Below are 11,851 nucleotides of genomic sequence, written 5' to 3'. Positions count from 1 at the left end.
TTAGGTAGTCTCAGACTGTAGCTCAGTCTCCTCAACCCTGGCAGTCATTCTGAATGTGGGTTACAGGTGAATAAACATTGGATATCCCCACTCTAGCTGGCTTGAAATTTGCAAGCCAGCATAATGTGACATGCAGGCCTGATTTGGACTGAAAACAATTAGTTTCAGGTCACTGTATTAAGGTAAAACTAGGCCCTTCAAATAAGGCTCTATGAAATATGTATTGTCTTAAAAATAAAATTGGAATGATAACACACTTGCTTAGGACGTCACTTGGTGAAAGCCACAGGACTGAAAATGAATGAACACAACAACCATGTCTCTGTCACTAACAAATATAGTAATGGGTGATAAACTCTACATTTCACCCGAAAGGCACACTGGAATATATGCAAATATATGGGCGGCAGGTACCAATAGATGCCTTATTGTGGTTAGAGCATTGGACTAGTAACCAAAAGGTTGCAAGATCGAATCCCAGAGCTAACAAGGTAAAAATCTGTCGTTCTGCCCCTGAACAAGGCAGTTAACCCACTGTTCCTAGGCCATCATTGAAAATAAGAATGTATTCTTAAATAACTTGCCAAGTTAAATAAAGGTAAAAATAAATAAGGCTTTACACTAAGCAGTGTGGTAATTTAACACTGGAAAGTGTGGACCTGTATAGACTCTGGAACATTGTTAAATTGAACACTCTCGATTTGTATTTTTACTATATGTAGAAGCACTGAAGGTGGGGGTGTTTTGTTGTTGGTAGTTTCATCATTGACAAATCAATCATGAGTGTATCATGAGTGACTAAATGTATTTCCTTGAATATGCAGAAAGTAGTAATAATCACAACTCATGTTACCTTGTCTCTTAATACGTTACTGAAGAATCATCAGTGTTATTTAACTTGCAATTGAGTGGGTACATTTTTATTTGGAGACATATTGTGGTCACTGTGGTGTAAACACCTGTTAGTCTGTAACTGGCATGCCTATTTCCACTGGACCCACACTGCAGCCCAATACCCTGAAGCACAATACCTGGCATTTATAGTATCCACCTCCGTGTCATTGGTGGCAGAGCAGCACCTGGCATCTGATGAATCTGGTCCATGTCTGTAAGTACAAAGGTGAGGAACGACAAGGGAACTTTGATGTGAAGGAAGCAGATTACACTGTCTCTGTGCCTTTCAGTTGCTTTGATTTTACAGGGATGTTTAAAGCCATAATGTCATTAAGGCAGTATAATGTTTTTTAAGAGGATAATAAATCTGTCAAAAAACTATAATATTGTCCAAGATATACAACACATGTGGTGTAACATTTAAAACAGTTACTGTAACTACACTGTCATGATGGCTCATATACAGCAAGCTGAACATTGAGATTAATAGGCCTACTTACCCAACATCTTCTTTAAGTCATAAGACAATCATATGAGAGGTCATAGGGCACAAACATGAACACAGATATGGCACCATGTCAATATAGAGTGAATGCAAGTTGATGGACATCTCTCCATGTTTCTCACTCATACTTCCTCCCCACAGCGTCACAGGAGAGCTCATGTGGGGACCAATCATGTTCCAATATCAGTCTCGTGCTCTCCACCTTGTGGCCCTGAGCAGCATGACTGTTTCTTCTGACTCCTGTAGTTGTAAATTGGGCATGAAAAGCAAACATGCGCTGAGTGCCGATGGCCAACTCAGAACTCACACAGCAAGTTCGGGTAGCTAAATATATGACCTGCTATTAATAGAGCCACTGACATATAGCACAAATAAACAGTTCAATATGTGCAGAAAAGGAGGTAGGATAAGGGTCAGAGCTTATCATTAGTAAGCATCCTGCTCTTATGGCATCCAACTGAAACAGCTGTGGAGCAAGACAGACAGATCTGGACCTAAAATGAAACTGTTGAGGCATAAACATCCTCAGAACTTTTATAGTGGAGGAAGATAACCAAAATATAACATTGGAAGTTAGAACAACTTTTTCCTACTAAATACATTTGCATTTTACCATAGGCTCTAGATACCATGGAAATATCCTAGATAAACAGATCAAGAATAATGTATATTTAAGTGTATTTTATTGAGAGGGTCAGATTTAGGGGAATATATTCAGATGGGATAATGTGAAGCAGCAGGCAAATAGATCAACTGTTTCAACTTGTGTATAGGTAATGGGCACTTTTGAAGCCAACAGTGCATAAAAAGTTTAATTCATTCTTTTAATTTCTAACAACTCTTTATTCTTTGACAGTAGCCTAACATTATTGCCTGAACATTGTAGAACATTTAGGAGAGTTTTATAACTTGTCCCGGCGGAGGGGTTTAGAGTATAAAAATGTACCCTTTGGGTGAAATTATGTTCCTGTGTTCTGCTTAAAATGAACCCACCATCCCCGGCAACTCTAAAACGAATTATCGATAATCAATATTAATTAACACCACTAAACTACCAAATTGGTGTTAAGCACGACCGTCCTTATCCAAACTCCTGACATGTCTCCCCAAACACCACTTTCATTCTATGGTCTATGGAATTTCTCACAAGTTTCAAACAGCAGTGTCCGTGTATCAACCGACTTTATTAGCGCGTTTTCGTCTCTGTAATACTATTGGCTGGGTATGGACCAGAAGGCGGAGCATGCCGGTATACTCTATTTAAATTGCTCTGGCGAACTATTTGCGAACCACATTGTCAAGACCAGTCATTTTAGTGACATGAGGGACTGTCGGTTATCGCTGTCATCGTAACAAGGCAACTACTTAAAAACAGAAACAAACGGTTTGAAAAGTGTGGATACCAGAGAACATAACTTCTGGAATATAATTTAAACTGTCCGTTGATCCGGTCTACAAATGAGCAACTGGTAGGTTTAAAAACCTCTTTCTAGCAATTCGTATCAAACTTTTGGGGAAGTTGATGATGCTGAATGCATGACATGGAAGAATACTGGAGTCTATTACATAACTATTAGCCAACTCAATAGACTCCGTTTTATTTTATTTGATCTCTAGGCCTATTTGAAAAGTGTGGAACAGTGGCACTTGAATGGATGCGCGGCGCAGGGGAGTAGGGATACGGGCGATTTACACGACACAGTCATATCCACTGTGGCTGATAGCTTGCAGAGAATATAACTGCTATTCATCATTGTTTATGAATTTAAATCATTTGATCAAACGATTTAAACCCAGCATAATACGTTTAAGTGCGATAAACATGTCATGTTTATGGGTGGGCTGATTCATGCATGTATGATGCAATAGGCTACACTTCTTGCAAATATATGCAATACAAATATTTTACATTCATAGGCCCTATAGGCCCCCAAGTCATAGGCCCTGTATTATCAATGTAAACATATATGCTTGTAGGCCTACAGTTCTAACTTGTCTGAATTGAATGTTTGAAAGACGCAGTTGGTTCCCATTTTTTTAGGCCGCACCTGTTCGTATTTGTAGATGGCATTTGCCTTATTTTGAGTGCCGCTTGGAGCCTGGCTGTAGATACATATTTTATTGTATGTTCAAATGGTAGTCGTAAATTAAACATTGTAAAATATATATTTTTTGTGTGGCTGCAGAGGTATAGTAGCACTGTAACAATTGCAAGACCATCCCTTAGGCACTCGTGAACAACTGTGCGCTGGCAGTAGCTCAGGGTTACCGTAAATTCGGTAAATTCTGTTTCTGCAGAACAACTTCAACCATGACATTGTTTCCAGTGAATGTTGGCACTATATATAAATCTCTCAGATTAGGCCAGTCCATGAGTACTGTGATTCAGTTTTCCACAGAGCATAATTATCCCACTGATCAAAAAGGGTCTGTAATACTAGAATAATAGACAGTTATACTTTTCCATTCTGTTACCATGGTCCCATAGAAACAAATAGGAATATCGCTGTTTAGTATCTATTGATCTTCCTAAAAAGCAACACAAAATTAAGGATCCTGTCAAACCACAAAATCTAAATAAACAATGGAAACAAAACAGCCTTATCTATTCAATTTTGACACTAAACTTCCTATTAATCAAGTACTGTCTAAACCAGACAATCATCCTAATTGATATTCATTGAGGAGAGGTTGTAATGCTGACTGACTTTGCATGTCATATTACTGATTACTGCCAACAATGCAAACTTCCCCAAATCATGCCCAAGTTTGATGAATGAGGTGCTCTTAACTCCACTCATCACCAACATGCTATTTGAGATCCAATTTAATAAGATATTTTAGGACTAATTCTAGGAGCTGATACTGCAGATATCACACAGATCGAATCCTTAATAGTGAAACGTCCACATCCTTTTATGATATTACAACAACAAAGAGGTTACTGCAAACAGTGAACAATATTTTTTCCCCTCAAACAGTCATTGCAAGTGTTATAGAACAGCAGCATTTTTATTTATTCGTTATTTTACCAGGTAAGTTGACTGAGAACACACTCTCATTTGCAGCAACAACCTGGGGAATAGTTACAGGATGAATGAGCCAATTGTAAACTGGGGATTATTAGGTGACCATGATGGTTTGAGGGACAGATTGGGAATTTAGCCAGGACACCAGGGTTGACACCCCTACTCTTACAATAAGTGCCATGGGATCTTTAATGACCTCAGAGAGTCAAGAAACCTGTTTACCGTCCCATCCGAAAGACAGCACCCTACACAGGGCAGTGTCCCCAATCACTGCCCTGGGGTATCGGGATATTTTTTTAGACCAGAGGAAAGTGTGCCTCCTAATGGCCCTCCAACACCACTTCCAGCAGCATCTGGTCTCCCATCCAGGACCTGACCAGGACCAGCCCTGCTTAGCTTCAGAAGCAAGCCAGCAGTGGTATGCAGGGTGGTATGCTGCTGGATAAGCATATGTACTGCAATTTTTTTTTCTTGATGCACAACGCCCCCACCTCTGTTTCGTCAACAAAAACAATAACATCCATGGGGCGGACAGTGGTGCTGTTTCCCCTAGTGCGGATTCCATCTTTAAACTTACTTAGAAACATGAAAATAAATATCTGAAGTCAGTCTACACACTACAGAAACGTTTGTAAATTAACTAAAGAGAGACTGCAGTCTAATCATAGCTAAACATCTCTGATGTGTTTACTCTGAGTAAAAGTAATTCTATTTGGGGATTTAAGTATTGCAAACAAGGGAACACAAAGAAAATATATATTTTCCTGACGCACTCATGTTCCTTTTCATCATTGACTCTCATATCATAAAATCTCCCAAAAGTCTTTACTAAATTCAATACATTTCTTGTAAATGGAAAAACCCCAACCAAACAAAACAAAAGCGTTCACAATGTCCGTTGCAACCATGGCTAGGACATGTATAACAGAGCAGACACAGGCAGGAAGGGCTCTCTTTTAATGAGTGGTGTTACAGTAGTGCCAGAGTTAGAGCCCTCACAGGACAGCCATTTTGCTGCTGAGAGAAGATGAAGTCCCAGAGGACTCTGTGTCAACAAGTTACGTTGATGCCCTCAAATGCACACATGAGCCAGAGAAAGAGGGATACTGTGTACATTTTCATGTTCACATTTCCCCACTAATCGGGAAAGTTTCCACAAACATTTGTGTAGTCAAGTCACACAGCAAATGGAATAACTGTTATTTCTGTACCACTGACACCCCATTTAAAATGCATCATTACTACCTGAAAACACCAAGCACCACTACACGGTGCCAAAAGCCCTGGTCTGCCCTAGAAAGCCTGTGTAAATTATGATAGCCAGAACAGCCAAACAATAAAAAATGTTGACGGCCATTTTGGCCTGTAAAATTTGTTTATTATGATCAAGTTCAATCCACACAGTTAATTATTAAAACGTTTGCTACAAATCAAGATATTTAATTAAATGGTGATCCATTCTGACTACACTTGTTGTCATTCAGGATCACGTGCTGGCACAGACCAATCACAGACTGGCATGCTACGAGGAGGCTTGTGCCCTTATGCACACTCGTTGCACGTGCACCTCAGGGGTTGTGATGTGCTTTCCCGATGAGAGCGCAGATTCAACGAGCCTGTCAAGTGGAGATGGAGGTTCTAACCAATGTCTATGGGGCTTCCGTTATTGACGCCGACGTCATCTAGCAGCGTGGAGTTGACTCTCAGGCATGATGAAAACGATTACATCGACCATGATCCATTGTTAGTTACGGCCACTTTCTCTATGACCCTTAGCAATTTTTTTTGTTTTTGTTGGTGCCACTCAGCCCCATTCAGCCATATGACGAACTTCAAATTCAAATACTTCCGGCTTCATGAGCCGTTGGGAGTTTTCAGTTGGAATGCATGGATGAAGTCAGCGCTATCAACATCTACTGGTTTTAATGGGTATGGTTGTGATTAGCAAGGTATGTGAAAATGGACATTAAGAATGCACCAGTGGGCAATGAGTCAGGAAGAGTGGTGCATGCACCGTGCAACGTGACAAACAGGCTGGTGTGGCCGTCTTCACGGTAGGGTTGTCACAGTAAAAGAATTGCGATACTCAGAGGTATCGTGGCAAGGAAACAAAACATGAAGCGGAGAACATTTCCCAAGGAAACTGTTCTAATGATGGAAACGAGCAGCCTTATGTTGCCAACCAGAATCACATGTTTATTTTTCCAAGGTATAGCACACAATATGTTACCTACAGTAGGTTTCTTAAAGGACCAAAGAGTTTTATCCATGGAAAATTAGATTTCGTAGTATCACGATACTGGTATTGAGACAACCCTACTGTCGTGACAACCCTACTTCACAGAGTGGAAGTGACGGGCCTACTTGACAGGTGACGGGCCTACTGACAACCCTACTTCACAGAGTGGAAGTGACGGGCCTACTTGACAGGTGACGGGCCTACTGACAACCCTACTTCACAGAGTGGAAGTGACGGGCCTGCTTGTTAAGCAATATTAAACCAATCATTCATTTTCTGCTTTAACAAGACTGTTATTTCCTCTTCCATGTTGCAACAAATGTGCTGGTAAATATAACATTTTGAAGGTACATGTGCATCCGACGATGATCAGTCATCAGTTAACAGTAACGGTAGGTCAAGAACTTGAAAAAAGTCCAAAGAATCCCGTCCATGGGATCCCGTAGAAACACCGTAACCCACAATCCAACAAGAAATTATCTTGTCGACACTGAGGCCAACAAAAACAAGTATGCTTTGTGAATGACCATCAGTGGGACCTTACTCCTATTACTCTGTGACCTCTCTCAGTGGAGAGTGGAAAAGCCAGGATCGGGGTTGAATACGGTTGTTATTTTGTCATAACTGAATGAAATATTGTTGGCTTGAGGAGACGTACTTGTTCTTGCTCTTGGGTATACAGTATTTGATGGTATTCTCAGGCTGCACACACTACATGGTATTCAAATGGATAATGATATAATAATCCATGACAGTTGGTGACTATTTCATGTACAGAGTTCAGATTGGAAGCTGTTACCATTAAATAAGGACATTGAGTTCATATTGCTTTTATCATGACTCATATCATTACTAACAGATTTTTACCTCTGTATCCGTTCTTTGACACCGTCAGCAAGTCTAACACCTTTCTCTCTTTTTCCCTCAGCATACGTCATTGCTGGGGTCCGGTCGCCCGATGAGAGAGCGCTGATCAACTCATCATCCTCAGCCCTGTGGATACCAGAGGCCGTCAAGGACCGAGAGAGAGAGAGGCTTTGTCTCCTCCTCCCTCTGTCCCCCTGTCCGCCTCACTTCACCACCCCATTTCCTGCTTGAGTTGGTCCCCCTTAGCGTTTCAAAACTGTTTCTCCAACGCTTTTTCCAAAAACTCAGACTGTTTTCCAAAGCAGAAGCAGCGCCACAGCCCTCCCACCAGAACGAGGTGATGGGAAGTGTGCGAGCCAACCGCTACAGCATAGTGTCAACCGAGGAGCACGGCATGAAGTTGGCCACTGTGGCAGTGCCCAACGGGTACGGCAAGGGCAAGGTGCACACGAGGCACCAGCCCCAGAGCCGCTTTGTCAAGAAGGACGGTCACTGCAACGTGCAGTTCATCAATGTCTCTGAGAAGGGCCAGCGTTATCTCGCCGACATCTTTACGACCTGTGTGGACATCCGCTGGCGGTGGATGTTCGTCATCTTCTGCCTGGCGTTCCTCCTGTCGTGGCTGTTCTTCGGCTGTGTCTTCTGGCTGGTCGCCATCTTCCATGGGGACCTGGAGAACGACGCCCAGAAGTGTGTCTCCAACGTTAGTAGTTTTACCGCAGCCTTCCTCTTCTCCATCGAGACCCAGACCACCATCGGCTATGGCTACCGCTATGTAACCGACGAGTGTCCTGTGGCGGTCTTCATGGTGGTCTTCCAGAGCATTGTGGGCTGCATCATTGATGCCTTCATCATCGGCGCCGTCATGGCCAAGATGGCCAAGCCCAAGAAGAGGAACGAGACGCTGGTGTTCAGCCACAACGCTACAGTGGCCATGAGGGACAACAAGCTTTGTCTAATGTGGCGCGTGGGGAACCTGAGGAAAAGCCACCTGGTGGAGGCCCACGTTCGGGCACAGCTCCTCAAGTCGCGCACCACTGCAGAGGGGGAGTTCATCCCTCTGGACCAAGTGGACATCGACGTGGGCTTCGACAGTGGAGTTGACCGTATCTTCCTGGTGTCCCCCATCACCATCGTCCACGAGATCAGCGAGGACAGCCCATTCTATGACATGAGCAAGCAACAGCTGGAGACGTCCGAGTTTGAGATCGTGGTGATCCTGGAGGGGATGGTGGAGGCCACGGCTATGACCACCCAGTGCCGCAGCTCCTACCTGGCCAGTGAGATCCTCTGGGGCCACCGCTTTGACCCAGTGCTCTTCGAGGAGAAGAGCTACTACAAGGTGGACTACTCTCGCTTTCATAAGACTTACGAGGTGCCCAGCACTCCGCTGTGCAGTGCCAGAGACCTGGCAGAGAAAAAATACATCCTGTCCAGCTCCAACTCCTTCTGTTACGAGAACGAGGTGGCGCTGACTAACAAAGAGGAGACGGACGAGGGGAACGGGGGTAGCGTGGGCCCAGACGTAACTCACACAGACAATATCTCAGACTCTGCGCGTCACCAGGCCACTGTGCCACTAGAGCCCAGGCCCCTGAGGCGAGAATCTGAAATATAACTGTGCAGAGACTTCAAACCACCTCACAGAGAAGAAGTTTCTGATTCTAGAATCACGTTTTGTTGTTCCAAAAGGCACATTGAGCTGAGCTGGGCCTTGTGTAAAGGACAGATTCATGCCGAAGGTACTGCTGTGGGAACGGGGTAGCCGGGGACTTGTATGTAATAGTTTCTTAAAACAATGTAATTGCATATTACAACAAAAACAGCACTATGAAATGTGCATAGATGAAGGAAAATGTTCTTGAAAAATGGTTCCCACAAGAAAATGAAAAGTATACATCTCTTTAGCATCTATGGATAGACAGGAACATGCATCCATATAATATTGGAAGGGATGTTAGATATAATGACTTGAAATTAGCAGACATGTCTCTGTGTATCTGTCCAGCAAATAATGAACAAGATGGTTTTAAGAACTATAGTTTTGATTTCTATTCACTGCCCTTAAGTTGAAAAGAAAAATGCTGCTATATGCAAATTCTCTACTTTCTCGTTTCAGAGGAACTGGGGAAAAACAAACAAAGATGTCCACCCATAGAGTAAGAGAGACATTTTGAAAGTTCTGCTCTTTCAGAGTGAAAACCAAATATGTTTTTATTTAGCTAATTTGCACTTTTTAATTGATCATGGGCAACCATCTCCAAAGTACTATAAAGTTATTTAATGTTTATCCAAACAATTAAGCTGTAATTCAGCCCTTTTTCTTTATAATAAGATTGGAATTTATCACCAATTTTCCAGTGAATGCACAACTGATTTTGGCTTTGACTAGAGCCTCATGTTGCAGTGAACTGGGCGATCTTTGAAGACTTTAGTGATTTGCACCAAAGGAAATGTAGCTCAATGTAGCTTTAACCTATTGGAGAAAATACTATGCAGCTGTTGTAAAGTAGAGGAACAAATCCTTAAAAAAAAAAAAACTAAATGATCAATTTGATACCTTTTTATATGAACTGCTACTTCAATACAGTACTTATCCAAAGCAGATATTTGAACCTGTATGGACTTTTGTTATTTGAGCTGGTCTCATAACAGACATACAACATAACATACTGTATATGTAAGGGCCGTTCAATGCTGGTCAATTCAATAGAAACATGCCTGTTTTGTGTGAAGGAAATGAGCAGGGTGGTATTAGTATTGAAATTTAGCATAACTGAATTAATGCCTACAAGACAAGGGGGAGTGAAAATGAGCATACAAATGTTCTCAAAAAGTGCTGCTATGTTGTTGCATTTTGTAGGGTTTGATAACAGAAGAAGCCAAAGAGTATTATTATCATCATAATAATTGTTGAGTGTCTCATCCATTTGTTAATGGTAGAAGTAGAGCATTTTTCAAAAGTAAAAAAAAATGTAGAGGAAATATTTATTTTCCAACACTCCTTTTAGATGTGTTCACAGCACTTAATTGGAACTCATTCAGCATAAGACTTAATCAATCTCACTGTGATACAGTCATGATACGCAAAGTTATGATGAGAGGCTTTCAGTAAAGTGTTACCGTCATTTTCATATTCATATTCAAAGCCAAAGATCTAAGCCAGACTAGACTAGATCAGCAACATGTTTTAACAGTTTTTCTTAGGTGTTAGCACATGCTCAGAAAATAACTCAAGTTACAATAGTTATTTTTCAGTAAAAAATATGTTTAAGCAAAACAACAAAACATCAGTTTCGTCTTAGTACTTAGGACGTCCACAATTCTGCCATCACAAAAAGCAAATATCTTCTCCTAAATTCTCTTTAAATAAGGAGAGTATAAAATACAATGCATCTACCCCTCTATCATACCCTATCAATGTCTTTGCTGTTCATGAACGTGTACTTATATCCAGAGTATGCCTAAGGATTACCATGCCTTGATATCAAATATTATTTTATTTTTCATTTTAAGTTGTTTATTGTTTTACTTGGGATTCTTGGATTGGAAAACATGGTTTAAACTAAGCCAACAGTACTGTAACCTAGGCATATTAATAAGATATATTGAAAGCCTATAGAGTTTGCATTATGGCAAATCTATCTCCTATTTCTTTGACTGAAGGCCATTCGGCTAAAATGTTCCTTTTCTTGTACATAGACCCCCTCCCTCCCTGTTGCAGTAATTTTGTATCAGAGTCTTCCAGTTTTACTGCAAAACAATGGAATGTAAAGATTTTATATTATTAATAATGTTATTATTGTTATTGTACATGCTATTATATTGTTACTTTTTTCAATAAAACCTCAATGAATGATCAAATGATGTTGTGTTCATTGCCATGGTAATAATGATTATAATAATTTAAGATATTGACATACAATAACACAGTAAACCACCAATGATTTAAAGTTACCTAAAAATCTGTTATTGAGGTCACGTAAAAACAAAAGTATTTTCTTCCATCAGGGAAATAATATGTTAAATATCTATCATCAGGCTTCTGGGGTTACTGTGGGATGTTGTGAAACTCCCCCCTTATCTTGTATCTAGTACTAAGGCAACAAACCATTGAATAAACCAGACAAAGTTTGTGATATATTTATGAGAACATCTCAGTGTCCCTCTTTGAGAATATGAACAATCCTCAAGACAGATATGTCCTTGCCAAATGGCACCCTATTCCCTACATAATGCACTACTTTTGACCAGAGCTCTGCTCCATGGTCAAATGTAGTACACTATATAGGGAGTAGGGTACCATTTGGGATGCAA

The 11,851-nt window shown here is 41.0% G+C and overlaps 1 protein-coding gene across 1 annotated transcript; it reads left to right on the top strand.

The window, feature by feature from the left end:
* The first annotated feature begins 2,700 nt into the window (after positions 1–2,700).
* Positions 2,701–11,398, top strand: LOC112257877 (inward rectifier potassium channel 2). Its single transcript, XM_024431803.2, has 2 exons — positions 2,701–2,868; positions 7,596–11,398. Exon 2 carries the CDS (start codon positions 7,875–7,877, stop codon positions 9,150–9,152), a length of 1,278 nt encoding a protein of 425 aa, XP_024287571.1. The 5' UTR covers positions 2,701–2,868; positions 7,596–7,874; the 3' UTR covers positions 9,153–11,398.
* The last annotated feature ends 453 nt before the right edge of the window (positions 11,399–11,851 follow it).

This window comes from Oncorhynchus tshawytscha, linkage group LG01 (genome assembly GCF_018296145.1).
Source record: "Oncorhynchus tshawytscha isolate Ot180627B linkage group LG01, Otsh_v2.0, whole genome shotgun sequence".
Taxonomy (NCBI): Eukaryota; Metazoa; Chordata; class Actinopteri; order Salmoniformes; family Salmonidae; genus Oncorhynchus; species Oncorhynchus tshawytscha.
Note: the sequence above shows the minus strand (reverse complement) of the source record. Positions and strands in the feature narration are given on the sequence as shown.